General features: G+C 39.8%; 1 protein-coding gene across 21 annotated transcripts in view; it reads left to right on the forward strand.

The window, feature by feature from the left end:
- Positions 1–26,847, forward strand: part of Unc80 (unc-80, NALCN activator) — a 231,236-nt gene that overhangs the window by 95,401 nt on the left and 108,988 nt on the right. For all 21 annotated transcript variants that reach the window (XM_017321274.2, XM_017321275.2, XM_011238547.3 and 18 more), the window contains exon 23: positions 6,475–6,687. In XM_017321274.2, the coding sequence (XP_017176763.1) occupies positions 6,475–6,687 (213 nt within the window). The remainder of the gene's footprint in view (positions 1–6,474; positions 6,688–26,847) is intronic.

Consider the following 26,847-nt stretch of genomic DNA (forward strand, 5'->3'; position numbering starts at 1 on the left):
ATGACCTCAGTAGCTCCAGGAAGCTGGGTACTAGGTATCTGATACCAGCCTTTGGTTATTGGGGTCTTAAATGTCGAATTAGTCAGCTGTTGTTGGTAACCACCAAGATATCTTTAGAAATATCTTGCCATGCTGGTCATTGTTGAACTTCATGAGTACCACAGCTGAGTTGGACTTTTGGTTGCTTTCCCTTTGGAAGCTTGGATAGCAATTTCTTGTACTATGAAAACTAAAACTTAAGAAGGAGGTTTTCAGGTCAGATCCCACTTGAATCTTCTGAATCCTATATTCCAAGTGTGTGGTGCCTTCAACAACCAATGAGAGGCAATAGACATTATTAGTGTTTTTGTTTGGTTGGTTTTTGTATTTTTTTGGAGAGGGATATCTTTTAGACTACTCTGACCAACAACTCTAAGAAGATAACTCATGCCTGGCACTTAGGTTTTTGTTAGCTAGTTTATGGTTCTTATGAGGAACATTGTCATCCTATGTGGTATAACTTCGTTCCATTCATGTGATATATATGCACATATGTAATTTGGCTAAATAGAATATACTATAATTCCTTAATGGCTTTTTAAAAACCCTTAGAATTATTTGTCCCCTCTTCTTCCTTCTCTTTCTGTAGCTCTTTCCAGTTAAGTAACCACAATTTTCCCATTTCCCCCACATATCACCCATATCTTTTGTTGTCTTCCTAAGCAAGCTTTGATCTTCATTATAACCATACCGTTGATATTTGCTGGTCTCTTTTAGCCATGTAGTGTTTGCCTGATTCATTACCCCACTTTGGATTGTCTTTCTCTCTGATGTGAAATCAGCCTTCTCCATTATGCCATAACTGATTGTACTATACCATAAGAGTTATGTTCCATCAGAAGGGAGTCATTGGCTTTCCTCAATGCCCAAGAAGAATCCTGTCCTGGGCATTCTATAGTCCTGCCTTGCCAAATCACTACTTTCAAAAACTGTAATTTTTTTTTCCATTTTTTATTAGGTATTTAGCTCATTTACATTTCCAATGCTATACCAAAGTCCCCCATACCCACCCACCCCCACTCCCCTACCCGCCCACTCCCCTTTTGGCCCTGGCGTTCCCCTGTACTGGGGCATATAAAGTTTGCGTGTCCAATGGGCCTCTCTTTCCAGTGATGGCCGACTAGGCCATCTTTTGATACATATGCAGCTAGAGTCAAGAGCTCCGGGGTACTGGTTAGTTCATAATGTTGACCCACCTATAGGGTTGCAGATCCCTTTAGCTCCTTGGGTACTTTCTCTAGCTCCTCCACTGGGAGCCCTGTGATCCATCCATTAGCTGACTGTGAGCATCCACTTCTGTGTTTGCTAGGCCCCGGCATAGTCTCACAAGAGACAGCTACATCTGGGTCCTTTCGATAAAATCTTGCTAGTGTATGCAATGGTGTCAGCGTTTGGATGCTGATTATGGGGTGGATCCCTGGATATGGTAGTCTCTACATGGTCCATCCTTTCATCTCAGCTCCAAACTTTGTCTCTGTAACTCCTTCCAAGGGTGTTTTGTTCCCACTTCTAAGGAGGGGCATAGTGTCCACACTTCAGTCTTCATTTTTCTTGAGTTTCATGTGTTTAGGAAATTGTATCTTATATCTTGGGTATCCTAGGTTTTGGGCTAATATCCACTTATCAGTGAGTACATATTGTGTGAGTTTCTTTGTGAATGTGTTACCTCACTCAGGATGATGCCCTCCAGGTCCATCCATTTGGCTATGTTCATAGCAGCCTTATTTATAATAGCCAGAAGCTGGAAAGAACCCAGATGCCCCTCAACAGAGGAATGGATACAGAAAATGTGGTACATCTACACAATGGAGTACTACTCAGCTATTAAAAAGAATGAATTTATGAAAAAACTGTAATTTAAATAGTATTTACAAACATTCATCACAGCCACATCCATGCTAGAATGCCTTAGATTTTGTTGCTCACATGAATTTATTCTTGTTGCTTAGCAACTTCTCCTAGAATATGTGGTAGTATCCCTAGCTTTGTGTTTTAGCATCCCCCACAACTTCCTGCAGAGAAATACTCACAAGGCTGGGTTTGGTGGTACACATCTTTAGTCCCAGCACTCAGGATACAGAGGCATCAAGTCTCTGAGTTCAAAGCCAGCCTGGTCTACATAGTGAGTTCCAGGCAAGACAATGCTCAGTAGAGAGAACTGCTCTCTCTCTCAAAACAAAACAAAACAAAACAAAACAAAACAAAACAAAACAAAACAAAGGTAGGGATATGCACACACAATGCTCAGGAAAGTGGCATAATTCATACGATCTTGAGTAGTGAATTCTCCCATCTATCAGAATCATGATGACAATTGTTACAGAGGACAGTGTATGAATAATCCTGTGCTCTCATTTGTTCATATAAGCAGTGACAGCTTTCAATAATACTGGATTCTAAAGCATGTGCCAAGTTCATCGGAATCAACCTTGTCCTTTGCATCAAGTTGTATTATAAATAAAATATACCCTCCAATTGATCTGATTTATATTTCCAAACTTCAGATTCCCAAGGCAAATAACTATATGCTGCTAACATCTGGGGTTTGTCATGCTAAAATTTTAATAGTAGAGAACTAAAAGCTAGATCTAAAACACTTCAAGCTTCCTGTACCTCCTCACATGCATTCATCCATCTGTCATTCATTTGTTCATAAGGCTGTAACTAGAGGTGTGGAAAGACTCTCTACCCCCTGCACCTAGGCTGAGTTAGCTCTCACCATTAACCCCATTAAAGTCAGAGCTGAATGTATAGTGCTCAGCTAGTGGTGTTCTTCCTGTCTTCTGTCATTAAGAATTGAGTTCGAATTGGTTTATACTGTAAATCTGTCACGATCTGACAGGCAAAAAATAAATTTGCATGCTGGCCTTGCCCTCCTACCTGACATTCATTTCTAGAGACAAATGTCTCAGCCCTTTTCAGATACAGCCAACCACGTCTGATGTGCCCAGTAAATTCATACCTGGGAAGACTCCATCTTCAGACCATGGGGAATGGCTCACGACACTCATGCCTTTGACTCAGACTCCTGGTCATGACAAATGGAGAGTTCCAGTGACCTGTCTCCAAGTCTCAGCCTCTATATGTATTTATCACTTATCGCCTCATGCACTGATAACAGATTCTGAGCACAGTGTTCATCTAGTATGTTGACTTTTTCACCTTTATTAACCTTCTGTTTCCTGTCAACGAGGATTGCAAAATTAAGTCCCTCTGTTAAAGATAGCTTTAACTAGAAGTTTGATGGTACATTCCCAGAATTATTTTTCTTTAAAAACATTTTAAAATTACATCAACAGAATGCTTGATACATGCACTTAAGGGACAGACAAGAGAGTTACAATTTACTTTAATCATCTAAAGGAGCACTAAAATAAAGATCTCTCCCTGGAGGCATTAGCCAGAATCTTATAGGTGGAGAGTTGCCAGGTGGCGAAGGGAAGTGATGGGCCACAGGTTATAGGAACAGCATATCTGGAAAGATAGGAGATTTCATATTTGGAAAACGGCTGCCTGTTTGATTCACTTAGATTGTACAGCACATGAGATGGGAATAGACTGGGAGATGATTGGACGTCTCTAGCCAAGTCACAAAGATTGGACATCCTTTTTCATTCTGTGGAACTGTTACAAGTTTTAATGATAGAAAGAATGTGTTATGTTTTTTAAAAAATATTATATTTACTGATATTTTACTCTTGAATAGTTTCTACCTACATCCTCAAAATTCTCTTTAGTAAGATCCCCGAATATAAATTAAGACAATGTAAATACAAAGAGAAAAAGTTAACATAGATGTGGACATGGAAGAACACTGGATTGGATACTGTGTGCTCCCCTTCACATCCATGGTTAGGTAGCAAACATGGCTTATATTTCCTGACCACAGACTCAAGTATATATTACAATTTGTAAAAAAAAAAAAAAATCAACTGTAACATAAATCTCTATACATTAATGTCTACTTTAGCACTATTGATTGAATTGTTTAGAAATCTGTTCCTTAAAACGATGAAAAAAATTTTTTTCAATCTGAAAATCTGTTATCACTGGTCATCTTGAGTTACTAAGTGACTCAGAGGTGATGTCGCTATTGTGACATAAAACAGAACAAAATAAAATACTCTGAACAAATAAAGATACACAGTGACACTTTACATTTTTCTTTTGACCTACTAATGACCTCTTTCCTCTCCTCTTCCTTTCCTTCCTTCTCTTTTTCTCCTGCTCCGACCCCATCTTCCCCTCCCCATTGCCTCTTTGCACAAGATTGTTAGCTTTGAAAGAGTTCAGTGGAGTATCTAACTCACTTTTCCAGGTTCTGGGTAGCAAAACTACCACTTTTATTATTAAAACCACACCCTTGCACGACAAGAGGGAATCCTGCTTTTTATTTTCCTGGGGGAGCAGGAAAAGTTCTGTTTCTCATTTATCAATTAAATAATTTCCTGTTTTCTCGAATATTTTCAAGTAAGTGGTGCTTATTATGCAAAATTTAGTCTGTTGTGCAGGGAAAAAAAAAGATTAATTCAACAAAAGGTTGTTCTTCCTTTTTCTAATGCTCCAAGTATGTAAAACAACCACTTGCCTGGTGAAACATGAGAATGGTCTTTGATTGCATACCAGTATAGAGTTAATATAACAACACCATGGATTGAAGGAAGATTCATTCTAGCAACGGAGTATTTGCTTATTCATATTAAATTTTTAAAATTTGTGTGTGTGTGTTGAAGCTTCTTAAAACTTTCAAGAATTTTCATTCACACATATGTTCAAGTTGCCTACTCTTGGTTTGTTTGTTATTATTTTATCTTATTTAATTTTGTTCTGTTATTACTTTGTATACACCTGTCTGTATTCTAAAGAGAGAGAGAAAGAAAGATTGTAGATTTGGGTGGGTGGGGAGTTGGAGATCTGAATACATTGTATGGGGAAAAAATCTATTTTCAATAAAAAGTTAACTACAAATCTATAATGAAAGACTGTGATCAGTTGTGAACTGAGAAGATGAAAGAGGCAAGAGCTCTCTTAGGCCACCTAATTCCTCAGTGTCCACAGTGCCTTGGAGATTTTATTTCCAGATTATTTGCTATTTTGCTTATACCATCCTGAGAAATGTGGCCAAGCCATGTCAAAACATCCAGGCTGATGTATGCCAAGAAACTCTGTCATTCTGCTTGAGATATATATATGTATAATTTATTTTATTTTTTACTTATTTACTTTACATCCCCCTCACTGCCCCACTTCCAGTCTCACTCTCCCACATGCCTTCCCCCATCTCCCCATTCCCTTCTCCTCTGAGTGGCTGCCCCCCACCCGAGTATTCCCTCCACAGGACCCTAGAACTTCAAGTCTCTGCAAGTCTACCTGCTTCCTCTGACGCTGAGGCCAGACAAGGCAGCCCAGCTGGAAGAACATAGCCCACATACAGATAATAGCTTTTGGGATAACCCCCACACTTGAGCACTTTTTAAAGAAATCGTTCAGTACTCCCATACTGTTTTCTCTTTTTTATTTTATTTTATTAGATATTTTCCTTATTAACCTTTCAAATGCTATCCTGAAAGTTCCCTATACCCTCCTCACCCACCCCCCACCCCCCCCGCCCTGCTCTCTTACCTACCCACTCCCACTTCTTGGCCCTGGTGTTCCCCTGTACTGGGGCATATAAAGTTTGCAAGACCTAGGGGCCTCTCTTCCCAATGATGGCCGACTAGGCCATCTTCTTCTACATATGCAGCTAGCGACACGAGCACTGGGGGTACTGGTTAGTTCATATTGGAAACTATTCTCAACAGTAAAAGAACCTCTGGTGGAATCACCATGCTGTACTATAGAGCAATTGTGATAAAAACTGCATGGTACTGGTACAGCGACCGACAGGTAGATCAATGGAATAGAACTGACGACCCAGAAATGAATCCATGCACCTATGGTCACTTGATCTTTGACAAGGGAGCTAAAACCATCCAGTGGAAAAATGACAGCACCATTTTCAACAAATGGTGCTGGCACAACTGGCAGTTATTATATAGAAGAATGCGAATTGATCCATTCCTATCTCCTTGTACAAAGCTCAAGTCTAAGTGGATCAAAGACCTCCACATAAGACCAGAGACACTGAAATTTATAGAGGAGAAAGTGGGGAAAAGCCTTGAAGATATGGGCACAGGGGAAAAATTCCTAAACAGAACAGCAATGGCTTGTGCTGTAAGATCAAGAATTGACAAATGGGACCTCATAAAATTGCAAAGCTTCTGTAAGGCAAAAGACACTGTCAGTAAGACAAAAAGGCCACCAACAGATTGGGAAAGGATTTTTACCAATCCTAAATTTGATAGGGGACTAATATCCAATATGTACAAATAGCTCAAGAAGCTCGACTCCAGAAATTCAAATAACCCCATACTGTTCTTTTCTTAACCTTCACAGGAAGCTCCTGTGGTGGCCAGAGCAGCTCTGTTCCTCGAATGTGCCCGTTTTGTCCACCGGTGCAACCGTGGCAATTGGCCCGAGTGGATGAAAGGGCACCACGTGAACATCACCAAGAAAGGCCTTTCCCGGGGCAGGTCTCCCACCGTGGGCAACAAGCGGAACCAGAAGCTTCAGTGGAGTGCTGCCAAGCTCTTCTACCAGTGGGGAGATGTGAGCGCTCGTCCTTCTTCTGTAAAGCCCAAGGCATTTGCGTGAGATGAAGTTTATCTTAATGAATTGGTTTTACAGACAGTTTGGTGTCTGTTATACTCCAGAAACCAAATGATCACTTTGGGAAGAAAGCAATCATTTCATTTCCCGCAACAAATCTATAAGGCTATTACCGTTTGGTTTTATAGTTAAGGATGTTGAGGTTTATACAGATAGTGTGACATAGTGCTTGTAGTTGAAATAATCACTATTTCATCTCCCATGTTGGATGCCAAAAACTTGCTTTTAATTGCTGAATTCAAAAGTCATCTTTGTGGTCCAATCAGTATGAGCATCATATTTTTATTTTGTTTTAATTTTTCACGTTTTCCTTCTTTGGCAATTTTATGTATGTACATATAGCCTTGAGCATTCTCACCTGCTGTTCTCTTCTATTACCTCCCCACCCCCTCTTCCTAACTAGCCCCTGCTATTTCGATGTATTATTTTTCTTGATTCACTGAGTTTAATTGTGGGTGTTTGCATGATCCTGGGTATGAGGGAGGATATTTACGGTAACATGGGCTACGTAGCCCTGGCTAGACCATTGAGGAAATGATATCCCTTCTTAGTGCCTACTTACTGCCCATTGTCACTTCCCTTTATTTTTCTGATTTTTATTTTCTTGCTTTGACATACTTTCTACATACATATGCATGTGAATGACTAAATAACTAAGAAGTGAATGTTTTAAGAATTCTATTAAAATGGACACTTAGAATGCCAACTTCCTCACTACAGGAAGGGAGAAGGTGAATAATAAAAAGAAATTTGAGAAGAATAGGGTTTTTTTTTCTGCTAAGTTTAAACAGGAAGAAACATAAATGCATGTAACGTACTCAATATCCCTGTATCCTTATAGAATACTTAAAGCTGTAGGTATAACTCCCTAAATGTCTCTGCTGACTGCATCCATTAATGTCACTGATTCAGGGTTCTCTGCTTCCAGTCTTCTCTATCTCTTTTGCATGCTAATTCAGAAGGCATGCCCTGTACCAAGACCCTGTGCTATCTGCCTGTAAATATGAATGCATTAACCTTTCTCTCTTATTGAATTTTCTTTAAATTATCTTATTTTTTCTTTTATTATTATTAATCATTCCATTCATTTACATCTCAAATGATATCCCACTTCCCGGTTACCCCTCCGCCACCCCCTCATCCCATATCTGCCCTCCCCCTCCCTTTTGTCTATATGAGAGTGCTTCCCCACCCACCCACACTCTCCCACCGCACCTACTCTGGGGCACCAAACCTCCCTGGGACCAAGGGCCTCCCCTCCCATTGCTTTCAGAATTATCTTATATAACTATCCTATGTAAAAAACAAGACAAACAAAAAACAAAAACCAAAAACAACTATGTAAGGTATGTTTCATAAACATCAGACAGCAATCTTTATTAATGCTAGCATTCATAATCAGTACTTGGCACTGCCTTTTGGGGGGAGGCTTCTGTTGCACAGTTTATAGAAGAGAAAAGACTTTCTTCCTATGTGGACCTAGTCTTGGGAAGCCAGCGGTACATAACTCCACTATATTTTTCCTACATTCTGCTATGCTTAATATTAAACTCAAGAGTTTACACAAGTCAAGCCATATAAACAAAAACTATATCATGAGACACAAGATACACCAGAGTCATGGAAACACAAGGAAGGAAAATCCTTTAGTAAATTCCTGCCATCATGTGCCTGGCATAACATTAATATTCATAATTATTAGCTGAAGCTTCACTAGGCTGGAAACCAAACATACTGAGCCTGAATTCTTTTTTTTTATTTAGGTATTTTCTTCATTTACATTTCAAATGCTATCCCAAAAGTCCCACAGAACTCCCAACCCCCATTCCCCTGCCCACTGACTCCCACTTCTTAGCCCTGGTGTTCCCCCGTACTGAAGCATATAAAGTTTGCTAGACCAAGGGGCCTCTCTTCCCAATGATGGCTGACTAGGCCAACTTCTGATACATATGCAGCTAGAGTTACGAGCTCAGGGGTACTGGTTAGTTCATATTGTTTTTTCCACCTATAGGGTTGCCGACCCCTTTATGAGCCTGAATTCTTTTTTCTCTCTTTTTTTAATTAATTAATTTATTTACATCCCAAGTATTGCCCCCTTCTTAGTCCACCTTCTCTGAATTCTTTACCCCATCCCCCTTCCCCTTCACATCTAAGAGGATGCCCCCCCCAAGATGCCCAGACATGGCAGTCCTCTGCTACATATGTGCCATATATGCTCTCTGGTTGGTGGCTTAATGATTTAGTCTCTAGGAGCTCCCAGGGGTCCCAGTTAGTTGACACTGTTGGTCTTCCTATGGAGTTGCCCTCCCCTTCAGTTCCTTTAATTCTTCCCTTAACTCTTCCATAGGGGTCTCGACCTCAGTCCAATGGTTAGCTGTAAGTATCTACATTTGTCTCAGTCAGCTGCTGGTAGAGCCTCTGAGAGGACAGCCATGCTAGGCTCCTATCTACAAGCACAACATAACATCAATAATAGTATCCGGGTTTGGTTCCTGCCTATCAGATGGATCCCAAGTTGGCCTGGTCACTGGACAGCCTTTCCTTTAGTCACTGCTCCATTTTTGTCTCTGCATTTCTTTTAGACGGTAATAATTCTGGGTCAAACATTGTGAAGGTGGGTTAATGACCCCCATCCTTCCACTGGGGGCCCTGTGTATCTACTGGAGGTGGTCTCTTCAGGTTTCACCTCCCAACTGTTGGGCATTTTGGCTAAAGTCATCCCCATTGAGTCCTGGGAGCCTCTCACGTTCCAGGTCTCTGGGAATTTCTAGGGGTTGCCTCTGCCTGCCCCCCATACACACACCTCAGCTGCATATTTCCATTCATTCTCTTGGCACTCTGGTCTACTCTCCTATCTCTCCCAATACCTGATCCTGCAACACTTCCCCCTCCCTTCTCCCACACAATTCCCTCTCTCCCTCCCTCTTAGTCCCATGATTGTTTTGTTCCTCCTTCTAAGTGGGATTGAATCATCCACACTTGGACCTTCCTTCCTGTTAAATTTCTTAAAGCCTGTGGCTTATATTATGGGTCTTCTGTACTTTTTGGCTAATATCCACTTATTAGTGAGTACATACCATGCATGTCCTTTGGGATCTGGGTTACCTCACTCAGGATGATATTTTCTAGTTTCATCCATTTCCCTGCAAAATTCACAATCTCCTCATTTTTAGAAGGTTTGTGTACATATTTTATGTATTTAAATACACTGTTGCTCTCTTCAGACCACCAGAAGAGAACATCATATCCCATTACAGATGCTTGTGAGCCATCATGTGGTTGCTGGGAATTGAACTCTGAACCACCGAGCCATCTCTCCAGCCCCCAGATGTCCTTGTTTTTAATAGCTGAATAGTATTTCACTGTGTAAATGGACCACATTTTCTATATCTGTTCTTCGGTTGAGAGATATCTGAGTTGCTTCCAGTTTCTTGAGCCTGAATTCTAAACTTCTTTTCCCACTGAAACATTTACTTTGTGCTTATTGTATAAATTCCTTGTGTCTCCATCTACTCACTGTAGAATAATCTGTTACCATTTTACTGGAATACTAAAGTAAGAATAACTAAGGCTGGGATGATACCCCACTTCACTTGCCAATGAAGACTTGAATTTAGTCCCCAAGAAAAAGCCAAGCATGGTAGCACATACTTGATTTCCCAATACTGGGGAGACAGAAACTTCTAGGTCCTGATAGCTTATTAGCTAGCCATCCTAGACTAATTGGTGAGCTCCAGACCAGTGAGAGACTCTGTTTCATAAAACAAAAATGGTACTGCTTAAGGAACAATGCTAAAGTTTGACCTCTGGCCTACAAATGTGTTCATATACACACACTAGGTAAATAGATAGATAGATAGATAGATAGATAGATAGATAGATAGATAGATACATACATACATACATACATACATACATACATACATACATACATACATACATACTGTTACACTATATGTGTCTTAATTGTATCAAACAATAAGGTAAATACATATAAATTATTGAATGTGACAACACATGAATACCTGACATCAGATTTTTATATCAATTGTTCATTCTACTTAAACAAACTTGTTTGTTTGTTTGTTTGTAGAACATGATTTTAATATTTTCAACTGTTAATATTCAAAAGACAGAATAATTATTTAAGATATATTTCATTGTTAGGTCTCTCCTTATCATATCTGATTTTATTAATTTGAATACTGTCTCTGTGCCCTCTGGTTGGTCTGGCTAAGGGTTTATCTATCTTGTTGATTTTCTCAAAGAACTAGCTCCTGGTTTTGTTGATTCTTTGTATAGCTCTTTTTGTTTCTATTTGGTTGATTTCAGCACTGAATTTGATGATTTCTTGCCACCTACTCCTCTTGGGTGTATTTGCTTCTTTTTGTTCTAGAGCTTTCAGGTGTTCTATCAAGCTGCTAGTGTAAACTCTCCCCAGTTTCTTTTTGGAGGCACTTAGAGCTATGAGTTTTCCTCTTACCACTACTTTCATTGTGTACCACAAGTTTTGGTATGATGTGTCGTCATTCTCATTATATGGTCAATTTTGGAGAAGGTACCATGAGGTACTGAGAAGAAGGTATATTCTTTTGCTTTAGGATGAAACGTTCTATAAATATCTGTTAGATCCATTTGGTTCATAATTTCTGTTAGTTTCACTGTGTCTCTGGTTAGTTTCTGTTTCCTGATCTGTCCATTCCTATAGGGTGTTTAAGTCTCCCACTATTATTGTGTTGGGTGCGATGTGTGCTTTGAGCTTTAGTTAAATTTTTTTTATGAATGTGGGTGCCCTGGCATTTGGAGCATAGATGTTCAGAATTGAGAGTTCATCTTGGTAGATTTTTCCTTTGACCAGTATGAAGTGTCCTTCCTTATTTTTTTGATAAGTTTTGGTTGAAAGTTGATTTTTATTCAGTATTAGAATGGCTACTCCAGCTTGTTTCTTGGGGCCATTTGCTTGGACAATTGTTTTCCAGCCTTTTACTCTGAGAAAGTATCTGTCTTTGTCACTGAGGTGTGTTTCCTGAATGCAGCTAAATGCTGGGACATATTTATGTATTTTTTATGTCTTTTTATTGGGGAACTGAGTCCATTGATGTTAAGGAATATTAAGGAAAAGTAATTGTTACTTGTTATTTTTACTGTTAAAGGTGGAATTATGTTTGTGTGGCTATCTTCTTTTTGGGTTTGTTGAAAGATTACTTTCTTGTTTTTTCTAGGGTGTAGATTCCCTCCTTGTATTGGTGTTTTCCATCTATTATCCTTTGTAGTCCTGGATTTGTGGAAAGATTAGTTTTGTAACGGAATATCTTGTTTTCTTTTTTTTTTTTTTTTTTAGATTTTTTTTATTAGATATTTTCTTTTTTTTTTCCATTTTTTATTAGGTATTTAACTCATTAACATTTCCAATGCTATACCAAAAGTCCCCCATATCCACCCACCCCCACTCCCCTGCCCACCCACTCCCCCTTTTTGGCCCTGGTGTTCCCCTGTACTGGGGCATATAAAGTTTGCAAGTCCAATGGGCCTCTCTTTCCAGTGATGGCCGACTAGGCCATCTTTTGATATATATGCAGCTAGAGTCAAGAGCTCCGGGGTACTGGTTAGCTCATAATGTTGTTCCACCTATAGGGTTGCAGATCCCTTTAGCTCCTTGGCTACTTTCTCTAGCTCCTCCATTGGGAGCCCTATGATCCATCCATTAGCTGACTGTGAGCATCCACTTCTGTGTTTGCTGGGCCCCGGCATAGTCTCACAAGAGACAGCTACATCTGCGTCCTTTCAATAAAATCTTGCTAGTGTATGCAATGGTGTCAGCGTTTGGATGCTGATTATGGGGTGGATCCCTGGATATGGCAGTCTCTACATGGTCCATCCTTTCATCTCAGCTCCAAACTCCGTCTCTGTAACTCCTTCCATGGGTGTTTTGTTCCCAAATCTAAGGAGGGGCATAGTGTCCACACTTCAGTCTTCATTCTTCTTGAGTTTCATGTGTTTAGCAAATTATATCTTATATCTTGGGTATCCTAGGTTTGGGGCTAATATCCACTTATCAGTGAATACATATTGTGTGAGTTTCTTTGTGAATGTGTTACCTCACTCAGGATGATGCCCTCCAGGTCCATCCATTTGGCTAGGAATTTCATAAATTCATTCTTTTTAATAGCTGAGTAGTACTCCATTGTGTAGATGTACCACATTTTCTGTATCCATTCCTCTGTTGAGGGGCATCTAGGTTCTTTCCAGCTTCTGGCTATTATAAATAAGGCTGCTATGAACATAGTGGAGCATGTGTCCTTCTTACCTGTTGGGGCATCTTCTGGATATATGCCCAGGAGAGGTATTGCTGGATCCTCTGGTAGTACTATGTCCAGTTTTCTGAGGAACCGCCAGACTGATTTCCAGAGTGGTTGTACAAGCCTGCACTCCCACCAACAATGGAGGAGTGTTCCTCTTTCTCCACATCCTCGCCAGCATCTGCTGTCACCTGAATTTTTGATCTTAGCCATTCTGACTGGTGTGAGGTGGAATCTCAGGGTTGTTTTGATTTGCATTTCCCTGATGATTAAGGATGTTGAACATTTTTTCAAGTGCTTCTCTGCCATTCGGTATTCCTCAGGTGAGAATTCTTTGTTCAGTTCTGAGCCCCATTTTTTAATGGGGTTATTTGATTTTCTGAAGTCCACCTTCTTGAGTTCTTTATATATGTTGGATATTAGTCCCCTATCTGATTTAGGATAGGTAAAGATCCTTTCCCAATCTGTTGGTGGTCTTTTTGTCTTATTGACGGTGTCTTTTGCCTTGCAGAAACTTTGGAGTTTCATTAGGTCCCATTTGTCAATTCTCGATCTTACAGCACAAGCCATTGCTGTTCTGTTCAGGAATTTTTCCCCTGTGCCCATATCTTCAAGGCTTTTCCCCACTTTCTCCTCTATAAGTTTCAGTGTCTCTGGTTTTATGTGAAGTTCCTTGATCCACTTAGATTTGACCTTAGTACAAGGAGATAAGTATGGATCGATTCGCATTCTTCTACACGATAACAACCAGTTGTGCCAGCACCAATTGTTCAAACTGCTGTCTTTCTTCCACTGGATGGTTTTAGCTCCCTTGTCGAAGATCAAGTGACCATAGGTGTGTGGGTTCATTTCTGGGTCTTCAATTCTATTCCATTGGTCTACTTGTCTGTCTCTATACCAGTACCATGCAGTTTTTATCACAATTGCTCTGTAGTAAAGCTTTAGGTCTGGCATGGTGATTCCGCCAGTTCTTTTATCCTTGAGAAGACTTTTTGCTATCCTAGGTTTTTTGTTATTCCAGACAAATTTGCAAATTACTCCTTCCAATTCGTTGAAGAATTGAGTTGGAATTTTGATGGGGATTGCATTGAATCTGTAGATTGCTTTTGGCAAGATAGCCATTTTTACAATGTTGATCCTGCCAATCCATGAGCATGGGAGATCTTTCCATCTTCTGAGATCTTCCTTAATTTCTTTCTTCAGAGATTTGAAGTTTTTATCATACAGATCTTTCACTTCCTTAGTTAGAGTCACGCCAAGATATTTTATATTATTTGTGACTATTGAGAAGGGTGTTGTTTCCCTAATTTCTTTCTCAGCCTGTTTATTCTTTGTATAGAGAAAGGCCATTGACTTGTTTGAGTTTATTTTATATCCAGCTACTTCACCGAAGCTGTTTATCAGGTTTAGGAGTTCTCTGGTAGAATTTTTAGGGTCACTTATATATACTATCATATCATCTGCAAAAAGTGATATTTTGACTTCCTCTTTTCCAATTTGTATCCCCTTGATCTCCTTTTGTTGTCGAATTGCTCTGGCTAATACTTCAAGTACTATGTTGAAAAGGTAGGGAGAAAGTGGGCAGCCTTGTCTAGTCCCTGATTTTAGTGGGATTGCTTCCAGCTTCTCTCCATTTACTTTGATGTTGGCTACTGGTTTGCTGTAGATTGCTTTTATCATGTTTAGGTATGGGCCTTGAATTCCTGATCTTTCCAAAACTTTTATCATGAATGGGTGTTGGATCTTGTCAAATGCTTTTTCTGCATCTAACGAGATGATCATGTGGTTTTTGTCTTTGAGTTTGTTTATATAATGGATTACATTGATGGATTTTCGTATATTAAACCATCCCTGCATCCCTGGAATAAAACCTACTTGGTCAGGATGGATGATTGCTTTAATGTGTTCTTGGATTCAGTTAGCGAGAATTTTATTGAGGATTTTTGCATCGATATTCATAAGAGAAATTGGTCTGAAGTTCTCTATCTTTGTTGGGTCTTTCTGTGGTTTAGGTATCAGAGTAATAGTGGCTTCATAAAATGAGTTGGGTAGAGTACCTTCTACTTCTATTTTGTGAAATAGTTTGTGCAGAATTGGAATTAGATCTTCTTTGAAGGTCTGGTAGAACTCTGCACTAAACCCATCTGGTCCTGGGCTTTTTTTGGTTGGGAGACTATTAATAACTGCTTCTATTTCTTTAGGTGATATGGGACTGTTTAGATGGTCAACTTGATCCTGATTCAACTTTGGTACCTGGTATCTGTCCAGAAATTTGTCCATTTCGTCCAGGTTTTCCAGTTTTGTTGAGTATAGCCTTTTGTAGAAGGATCTGATGGTGTTTTGGATTTCTTCAGGATCTGTTGTTATGTCTCCCTTTTCATTTCTGATTTTGTTAATTAGGATTTTGTCCCTGTGCCCTTTAGTTAGTCTAGCTAAGGGTTTATCTATCTTGTTGATTTTCTCAAAGAACCAACTCCTCGTTTGGTTAATTCTTTGAATAGTTCTTCTTGTTTCCACTTGGTTGATTTCACCCTTGAGTTTGATTATTTCCTGCCGTCTACTCCTCTTGGGTGAATTTGCTTCCTTTTTTTCTAGGGCTTTTAGATGTGTTGTCAAGCTGCTAGTATGTGCTGTCTCCCGTTTCTTCTTGGAGGCACTCAGCGCTATGAGTTTCCCTCTTAGAAATGCTTTCATTGTGTCCCATAGGTTTGGGTACGTTGTGGCTTCATTTTCATTAAACTCTAAAAAGTCTTTAATTTCTTTCTTTATTCCTTCCTTGACCAAGGTATCATTGAGAAGAGTGTTATTCAGTTTCCACGTGAATGTTGGCTTTCCATTATTTATGTTGTTATTGAAGATCAGTCTTAGGCCATGGTGGTCTGATAGGATACATGGGACAATTTCAATATTTTTGTATCTATTGAGGCCTGTTTTGTGACCAATTATATGGTCAATTTTGGAGAAGGTCCCGTGAGGTGCTGAGAAGAAGGTATATCCTTTTGTTTTAGGATAAAATGTTCTGTAGATATCTGTCATTTGTTTCATAACTTCTGTTAGTTTCACTGTGTCCCTGTTTAGTTTCTGTTTCCACGATCTGTCCTTTGAAGAAAGTGGTGTGTTGAAGTCTCCCACTATTATTGTGTGAGGTGCAATGTATGCTTTGAGCTTTACTAAAGTGTCTCTAATGAATGTGGCTGCCCTTGCATTTGGTGCGTAGATATTCAGAATTGAGAGTTCCTCTTGGAGGATTTTACCTTTGATGAGTATGAAGTGTCCCTCCTTGTCTTTTTTGATAACTTTGGGTTGGAAGTCGATTTTATCCGATATTAAAATGGCTACTCCGGCTTGTTTCTTCAGTCCATTTGCTTGGAAAATTGTTTTCCAGCCTTTCACTCTGAGGTAGTGTCTGTCTTTTTCCCTGAGATGGGGTTCCTGTAAGCAGCAGAATGTTGGGTCCTGTTTGTGTAGCCAGTCTGTTAGTCTATGTCTTTTTATTGGGGAATTGAGTCCATTGATATTAAGAGATATTAAGGAAAAGTAATTGTTGCTCCCTTTTATTTTTGTTGTTAGAGTTGGCATTCTGTTCTTGTGGCTGTCTTCTTTTTGGTTTGTTGAATGATTACTTTCTTGGTTGTTCTAGGGCGTGATTTCCGTCCTTGTATTGCTTCTTTTCTGTTATTATCCTTTGAAGGGCTGGATTCGTGGAAAGATATTGTGTGAACTTGGTTTTGTCGTGGAATACTTTGGTTTCTCCATCTATGGTAATTGAGAGTTTGGCCGGGTATAGTAGCCTGGGCTGGCATTTGTGTTCTCTTAGTGTCTGTATAACATCTGTCCAGGCTCTTCTGGCTTTCATAGTCTCTGGTGAAAAGTCTGGTGTAATTCTGATAGGCCTTCCTTTATATGTTACTTGACCTTTCTCCCTTACTGCTTTTAATATTCTATCTTTATTTAGTGCATTTGTTGTTCTGATTATTATGTGTCGGGAGGAATTTCTTTTCTGGTCCAGTCTATTTGGAGTTCTGTATGCTTCTTGTATGATCATGGGCATCTCTTTTTTTATGTTTGGGAAGTTTTCTTCTATTATTTTGTTGAAGATATTAGCTGGCCCTTTAAGTTGAAAATCTTCATTCTCATCAATTCCTATTATCCGTAGGTTTGGTCTTCTCATTGTGTCCTGGATTACCTGGATGTTTTGAGTTAGGATCCTTTTGCATTTTGTATTTTCTTTGACTGTTGTGTCGATGTTCTCTATGGAATCTTCGGCACCTGAGATTCTCTCTTCCATTTCTTGTATTCTGTTGCTGATGCTCGCATCTATGATTCCAGATCTCTTTCCTAGGGTTTCTATCTCCAGCGTTGCCTCGCTTTGGGTTTTCTTTATTGTGTCTACTTCCCCATTTAGTTCTAGTATGGTTTTGTTCATTTCCATCACCTGTTTGGCTGTGTTTTCCTGCTTTTCTTTAAGAGCCTGTAACTCTTTAGCAGTGCTCTCCTGTAAATCTTTAAGTGACTTATGAAAGTCCTTCTTGATGTCCTCTATCATCATCATGAGAAATGTTTTTAAATCTGGGTCTAGATTTTCGGTTGTGTTGGGGTGCCCAGGACTAGGTGGGGTGGGAGTGCTGCGTTCTGATGATGGTGAGTGGTCTTGATTTCTGTTAGTAGGATTCTTACGTTTGCCTTTCGCCATCTGGTAATCTCTGAAGCTAGCTGTTTTAGTTGTCACTGTTAAGAGCTTGTTCTTCAGGTGACTCTGTTAGCCTCTATGAGCAGACCTGGAGGGTAGCACTCTCCTTAGTTTCAGTGGGCAGAGTATTCTCTGCAGGCAAGCTCTCTTCTTGCAAGGCAGGTACCCAGATATCTGGTGTTCGAACCAGACTCCTGGCAGAAGTTGTGTTCCACTCACTAGAGGTCTTAGGATCACGTGTGGAATCCTGTGTGGGCCCTTGCGGGTGTCAGGCGACTCAGCTGGCAAGGTAGCCCGGGGCTCGAGTGGAGTGGAAGGGGTTTGTGCCCCAGATCAAGCCCGGGTAGCCTGCTTCCCTATGTACCGCAGTCTCAAGTTCCGCGCGATTGGATTGGGGCAGGCACTGTGATCCACTCACCAGAGGTCTTAGGGTCCCGTGGGGAGTCCTGTGTGGACCCTTGCGGGTGTTGGGCAAGACTCTGCTGGCAAGGTAGCCCGGGGCTCGAGTCTCGAGTCGAGCGGAAGGGCCTTGTTTTCTACATCTATGGTAAATGACAGTTTTGCTGGATATAATAGCCTGGGCTGGCATTTGTGTTCTCTTAGGGTCTGTATAACATCTGACCAGGATCTTCTGGCTTTCACAGTCTCTGGTGAGAAGTCTGGTGTAATTCTGATAGGTCTGCCTTCATATGTTACTTGACCTCTTTCCCTTACTGGTTTTAATATTCTTTCTTTGTTTAGTACATTTGGTGTTTTGATTATATGTGACTGGAGAAATTTCTTTTCTGATCCAGTCTATTTGGAGTTCTGTAGGCTTCTTGTAAGTTCATGGACATCTCTTTCTCTAGGTTAGAGAAGTCTTCTTCTATAATTTTGTTGAAGATATTTACTGGCCCTCTAAGTTGGGAATCTTCACTCTCTTCTATTATCCTTAGGTTTGTCTTCTCATTGTGTCCTGGATTTCCTGGATATTTTGGGTTAGGAGCTTTTTGCTTTTTGCATTTTCTTTGACTGTTGTGTCAATGTTTTCTATGGTGTCTTCTGCACCTGAGATTCTCTCTTCTATCTCTTGTATTCTGTTGGTGATGTTTGCATCTTTGACTCCTGATCTCTTTCCTTGGTTTTCTATCTCCAGGATTGTCTCCCTTTGTGATTTATTGATCCTATTTTCATTTTTAGATCTTGGATGGTTTTGTTCATTTCCTTTGCCTGTTTCATTGTGTTTTCCTGTAATTCTTTAAGGGATTTTGTATTTCCTCATTAAGGTCTTCCACCTGTTTACGTGTATTCCCCTGAATTTCTTTAAGGGGGTTATTCATGTCCTTCTTAAAGTCCTCTATCATGAGAAGTGATTTTTAGATTCAAATCTTGCTTTTCCAGTGTGATGGTGCATCCAGGACCTGCTATGGGAGATTTGGGTTCTGATTATGCCAAGTAACCTTGGTTTCTGTTGCTTATGTTAACAATATAAGCATGCTTGCCTCTGCCATCTCATTACCTCTAGTGCTACCTGCCCTCACTATACCTGACTGGAGCCTGTCCTTCCTGTGATCCTGGCTGTGTCTGAACTTCTCAGAGGTTAGCTGTCTCTGTGATCCTGTGATTCTGGGATCCAGGGATCCTAAGATCCTGGGTGTGTCAGAGCTCCTGGAAGTCAAGCTGCCTCTGGGACCCTGAAATCCTGGTGTGACCAAGCTCCTGAGATCCTGGGATCCTGGGATCCTGGGATACTGAGCATGTTAGAGCACCTGGGAGTGGAATTTCCTCTGGGTGTTATGGGACTAGCTGAGGACAGAGTTCAAACACAAGGTCTGCTCAGGGCACCAGCTTAGACTGGAAGAAACCCTAGCCACTGGTTGGGTAGAATTCCTGGGTGCCTGTGTCCTGCTGGTCCCAGTTACTCCTGGTATTGGGGCAAATGTTGTGTCCTCCTCATCTCTGATCCTATGATCCTGGCGTGTTAGAATCCTGGAAGGGGAGCTTCCTCTGGTTGTTGTGGGATTGGTGGCGGAGTTCACACCCAAGGTCTGCTCAGGGAACTGGCCCAGACCAGAAGCAAGAAAAGAAATCTTAAAGGCATGTATCATACTGAACAAAGCAGGATCAGTGGAGGAAACATAACATAGGTGAGGTTGGAGGTGAAGAATGGAATGACAGTTTCTCACTAAACACTCTTCACAGACAGGGCCTTAAATTCTCTGTAAAACATGTTTGTGGGAGGGTTATGATGTAACGAAATGTAAAAGACAGAAATACAAACATAAAATTCTAGGGAAAGTAAGATAGATAGTTGAAGGAAGCTGGCACTATTGTCTTCCTTCCATTTGAACATGAACCTCTCACTGAGACTCGAGACCCGACACCCAGTCCGTGCATGAGTTCATCCTGAATGGCCTCTCCTCTGGTCAATCTTTTTTTTTTTTAATTTTTATTAGGTATTTAGCTCATTTACGTTTCCAATGCTATACCAAAAGTCCCCCATACCCACCCATCCCCACTCCCCTACCCACCCACTCCCCCTTTTTGGCCCTGGCGTTCCCCTGTACTGGGGCATATAAAGTTTGCGTGTCCAATGGGCCTCTCTTTCCAGTGATGGCCGACTAGGCCATCTTTTGATACATATGCAGCTAGAGTCAAGAGCTCCGGGGTACTGGTTAGTTCATAATGTTGACCCACCTATAGGGTTGCAGATCCCTTTAGCTCCTTGGGTACTTTCTCTAGCTCCTCCATTGGGAGCCCTGTGATCCATCCATTAGCTGACTGTGAGCATCCACTTCTGTGTTTGCTAGGCCCCGGCATAGTCTCACAAGAGACAGCTACATCTGGGTCCTCTCGATAAAATCTTGCTAGTGTATGCAATGGTGTCAGCGTTTGGATGCTGATTATGGGGTGGATCCCTGGATATGGCAGTCTCTACATCGTCCATCCTTTCATCTCAGCTCCAAACTTTGTCTCTGTAACTCCTTCCAAGGGTGTTTTGTTCCCACTTCTAAGGAGGGGCATAGTGTCCACACTTCAGTCTTCATTTTTCTTGAGTTTCATGTGTTTAGGAAATTGTATCTTATATCTTGGGTATCCTAGGTTTTGGGCTAATATCCACTTATCAGTGAGTACATATTGTGTGAGTTTCTTTGTGAATGTGTTACCTCACTCAGGATGATGCCCTCCAGGTCCATCCATTTGGCTAGGAATTTCATAAATTCATTCTTTTTAATAGCTGAGTAGTACTCCATTGTGTAGATGTACCACATTTTCTGTATCCATTCCTCTGTTGAGGGGCATCTGGGTTCTTTCCAGCTTCTGGCTATTATAAATAAGGCTGCTATGAACATAGTGGAGCATGTGTCCTTCTTACCAGTTGGGGCATCTTCTGGATATATGCCCAGGAGAGGTATTGCTGGATCCTCTGGTAGTACTATGTCCAATTTTCTGAGGAACCGCCAGACTGATTTCCAGAGTGGTTGTACAAGCCTGCAATCCCACCAACAATGGAGGAGTGTTTCTCTTTCTCCACATCCTTGCCAGCATCTGTTGTCACCTGAATTTTTGATCTTAGCCATTCTGACTGGTGTGAGGTGGAATCTCAGGGTTGTTTTGATTTGCATTTCCCTGATGATTAGGGATGTTGAACATTTTTTCAGGTGCTTCTCTGCCATTCAGTATTCCTCAGGTGAGAATTCTTTGTTCAGTTCTGAGCCCCATTTTTTAATGGGGTTATTTGATTTTCTGAAGTCCACCTTCTTGAGTTCTTTATATATGTTGGATATTAGTCCCCTATCTGATTTAGGATAGGTAAAGATCCTTTCCCAATCTGTTGGTGGTCTTTTTGTCTTATTGACGGTGTCTTTTGCCTTGCAGAAACTTTGGAGTTTCATTAGGTCCCATTTGTCAATTCTCGATCTTACAGCACAAGCCATTGCTGTTCTGTTCAGGAATTTTTCCCCTGTGCCCATATCTTCAAGGCTTTTCCCCACTTTCTCCTCTATAAGTTTCAGTGTCTCTGGTTTTATGTGAAGTTCCTTGATCCACTTAGATTTGACCTTAGTACAAGGAGATAAGTATGGATCGATTCACATTCTTCTACATGATAACAACCAGTTGTGCCAGCACCAATTGTTGAAAATGCTGTCTTTCTTCCACTGGATGGTTTTAGCTCCCTTGTCGAAGATCAAGTGACCATAGGTGTGTGGGTTCATTTCTGGGTCTTCAATTCTATTCCATTGGTCTACTGGTCTGTCTCTATACCAGTACCATGCAGTTTTTATCACAATTGCTCTGTAGTAAAACTTTAGGTCAGGCATGGTAATTCCACCCCTCTGGTCAATCTTAAGCAATAGCCCAAGCACTTCTGTTAAGCAGACTTGAAAATCCCAGTCTCTTTCTTTCATATTTAGCTTTCTTATTAAAATATTGAATACTCTTTCCCAATTACTTGGCCTAATAATCCTGTTGAAATTGGGGGTGATATTTTTTTTCTATGAGACTACATTGTCTGTTATCAAGGCAAAATCATCAGATTGGAAATGTATACCCCCACATGGCAGTAGCAGGATAAAGGTTTTTCTTATTTCAACACCCTACATCTTCTGTTTCAAACTAAAACATTTCAACCCTTTGCTGGTAAAAAAAAAAAAAAATTCTCATTTTCAAAAGTCCAGGAACTTTGGACAGTTTTTACTCCCCAGTAAAATGGAGGTGTAAAGTGTTTTTCTTCAGCCTTTCAACTCTTTTTAGCTAAAAGATGGAGTGCTTAACTTCTCTATTTCTCCCCAGGCAAAGAGATAATAAGCTATAAATAACTAACACAGATGGACCCTTCTCTGATAATAACATTAAACAGTACATAAAAATATATTTGGAGACGTTTTCAAGAATTCATAAATTATAAACATGTTCACCAGATGTGCATAGTGTCTCTCTGAGAAAACTGCCTCTGGGCCTTGTTTTGATATAGTGAAAAGGGACCGTCATATCATACCAATCCATGTTGGTCTTCAGTATGATTAATAATCAAACTTATGTTGAATTTATGTGTTTTATGCCCCAAGATGATTCATCTCTTTATCATTTCCTGTGTTTAGAAAACAGAGAGAATGTGTGAGGCCTGAACGGGTCTGTTATTCCACTCATTAATCTGCAACATAGAGATGTATGTATCACTGGTATTTTTGAAAGCCTATAACATAAAGCAACATAAACAGACCAATTAAATAAGATCATCTATTTCGCTTAATTAAATATAGCAAGATTAACAATCTGCCATTAACACAGAAAAATACATTTAACTTCAATAATGTGTGGGCCACCATTTTAAATAATCTTCAGATGAAAATTCTTGCACCATAATCATATTGATGTTGTTCCAACTCTAATATTTCTTCACACTTTATTAACTTGATATAATTAAAACTGTGATTGACTCATTTTCATCTTATTTTAATTGAGACAGTCTGCAACAGGAGCATATTCTATTACAAAACTTACAAAGCTCTCTGTCCCATCATTCTTCCTACCCTCTTCTGCCAGAACTTCAAAACTCTCCCACACAAGTGAACTGCAAACTCACAGCTACGCAACTAGGAGAATGTGGATTTTATCCCCCTCTTCTCTTCCATGTGCATGTGTTAGAACCTCAGTGAGATCAGGGGGACTCCCCAGCCTAAGTTTGGTGAAATTAGAAAATAAGTAATGAGATTTGAGGCCACTAAGATACATAATCAAGACAGTTTTTAGTTATTTTTATTTTCTCTTTTCAGATGGCCCTTTTATTTTTATGTAAAGCATTTTAAAGGCCTTTTTAGTAACATTTGCTATTTCCAATCCTCTGGTGGTGAATTGCATACAAACATACAAATATGTATATACACACATACATAGTTACACACACACACTCAAACACACATTTCCTAAAAGTTTGAACAATTTGGAGTCAGTCAGTTGATATGGATTTTCAAAACAAAAGCACATTTTCAGAAGACCTGTCCACTCACTTCACTATGTTGAAACATTTGGACCCATTTAGACTCACTACCTCACTTGAGGAGTGCCCTCCTCCCTGGCCTCACCTCTTTCCTCTCCATATATCTATTGCCTGAAGATCTCTTATAATTTCTCCTTGTGTGACTTTCATCAGTGTCACTCAACTCCTGTATGTCCAGTGCTTGATGTGAGGAACTAGCACAGAATGTTCTGTCCAGAGAAGTTTTCAAACCCCAGGTCTGCATTGCCAAGTTCATCTTGAAGGCATTTTCTCTATATCTCCAAACAAAATAGTTTGAACAAAATAAAACACTTCTTCCTAAATGCACACTCATCTGCAAACATGTCTAAGATTTTGGCTTACATTAGTGGTACTACCAGCAATTGACACGTGTGCTATTTAGCACATTCCAAATCTCTCTCTGCTGATCCTACCTTTTCCTAATCAATGTCTCATAGGTCAGAGCTTCTTTACTTCAATTTAGATGATTATTTTCCATTGTCTCTCATCCTCATGCCTTATAATCCATCTTGTATACTGCCGGTAAGGTCCTGTCCATTGGACACAATCTATCTGAAACAGAAAGTTCATACTGGGCTCCCAACCTCTAGCTTTGGCCCCTGTGACTCATTCTATAAACTCTGGCTGTTTGGTGAGAAGAAAATTATCTTAATGCCCCCTCCCCCTTTCCCTTGAGTTAAATAGGATTATGGGTGATGAATTTGATTTAGCTCATAACATAAAACTATTTAACTTAAACTTCCATAATATAAATTTACCTTATAACTTAAATATTATTGTGTTATATATTTTAATATTCAATGCTATGATTATATTATATAATTAATAATATATAAAATATAAATTTATATAAGTAGTAGACTTCTATAAATGTTGAAGTCATGCTTTATATTTTACCTTCTTCAGCAGAAAGCCCAATGACCCTCTAATTCCAATGGTTCATTAGGCTACCCGGTCCTCAGATACCTTTCCATCCTGCCTGTGTATTTTCTCCATTTAAAAAAAAAAAAAAAGTTGTTCTTCAATGATTTCTCGGTGAGTCCCTGAATGCCTGGTATAGTTCCAAAATCATAGAAACTTTTAGTTTCTTTTAAGTGAACATCTAGCTCCATTTTCAGTCAGCCAACACATCAGCTGCTCTAAGTCTGTAATAATGAGATACATGGTTGTGTATCTTCTGAACCAGTAAATGTGCCACTCAACATGTTCTTACCTCCCCAAAAGACTCAGAGTGTAGTAAGGAAAAGGATAGGAGACAAACATGTTCGAATTCAGTCCACAGCCTTCAGCTAGTCTCTTAACCTCTGTAACTTCCCCGTTTGTCAGTGATCTTCCTGTAAATGCATTCATAATTAATCAAGGCACATGTATAATAGACACCAGTGCACTTGAACAGCTTGTGTATATTCGTGTTTCATTCCAAACCTTACAAACATCTCACTTTATAAATATTTCATGGAATGGAGGAAGAAAGGAATTACATCTCCTTAAGACATCCTTCAAGCCTTGGATGAGATGTGGAACTTTAAACTGTAACTTAGGCAAGTTTAGGTTTGATTTTTTTAAAATAAATTTGGAGTTTAAGTAATTAAATTACAATATTCCAGAAAAATTAATATTAAAAAATTTCTCCTTTGAGTCTCACTGATCAGCTGGATAGCTCCACTCCAACGTCATCACGCCTCATCCTCAGAACAAGGTCTTCGGTGATGCTGCTTATGGTCATCCTTTATTTGTTTAAGCCTTCCAAAATTAGCAAGTACTCCTGGGGGGAATATTGTGACAACTTTTTCTAGTATGTTCTTGTTAGGTTTTTTTGTTCCCTGGTCTGCAGTTTGTCACTTATTTCCAGATCTTACAAAGACCTTTTTGTTTCCAGAAGCTGAACACATTCAAAACAGTCATGTTTTTATTGAAAGTATTCTGGATGCAATTTGTATATCTGTTCATGGGTATGGGTTGGTCTCCAGCAGTGAGTCTAATTCCTTGCTAAGTATGTCTTAAGTATGCTATGGGGATATGGAAGAAAATGAGTTGTGATTTTGTTTTTATTAATGCACAGAGCACAAGACTGTCTGACCCGGAAGCAGTGTTCACTTTACTTTATTCTTGAAACTCCTTCCCAAGGCTCTGACTCTCATTATCACATATTCTGCAATGTTTAGATACAAAAGGAACTAAATAGAGAGTGTATTTACCTCCTGAGGAAAATTCCTCTCCATAAATTGTGGAACGCTGTGTCATGATTCGGGAAAGCAGAGTTTGATTCTGTGTATGCCATGTTAGAATCAATATTGTCAGTGTGCCAAGTTATTAGATGTCCTCCTTCTAATGTGGCTTTTAGAAGCTCTACCAGAAGAGCAGTTAACATTTCTTACTAAGTTACTATCATGGGATGGGGAGAAGCCCATAAATGCCAATAAGTGCATATATAAATGGTAATATAAATAAAACCACAGGAATAGTGTTCTTGCCAACTTCCAAACCCACTAGCATGGCACTGATACTCTTGTAAAAAAGTATAATCAGATGTTTTCGAAAGATTGCTACTTTCTTAACTTTCTTATCTTTTTTTTTTTTTTTGCTGCTGTAATCTCTCTATTTAAAAACAAATGCCTACGTGTAGGGTGTAGATATTGCTCAGTGAGTGAGAGTGTGCAAACATACGAACCTCTTGTCTCCACACTTGTACAAATGCACATACCTGTACACTTACCACAAATTCACAGAGAGAGAGAGAAAGAGAGAGAGAGAGGCAGAGGCAGAGGCAGAGGCAGAGGCAGAGACAGAGACAGAGACAGACAGACAGAGACAGACAGACCATTGCTTGATTGCTTCTTTACATCAGACCTACAAAATGAATGAACTTTGAATAAATATAGACAATTATTTCATAAAAATGTTTGTATATGCGTATAAAAATGTCCATTCCATTTTTTTAACACATCTTTAGAACAAATGACCCTGGAGACATCTGTGTTCCTTCCATCTCTAGATTCCCATATTGCCAAAAATGTTGGTGACAACACATAGAATACAGAAGAGGGCTGTGTGGAAAATCACATCCACTCTTGAGGGACTTTGTACTGTCTTAGAGTCTGACACCCTTT

This window comes from Mus musculus, chromosome 1 (assembly GCF_000001635.26).
Source record: "Mus musculus strain C57BL/6J chromosome 1, GRCm38.p6 C57BL/6J".
Taxonomy (NCBI): Eukaryota; Metazoa; Chordata; class Mammalia; order Rodentia; family Muridae; genus Mus; species Mus musculus.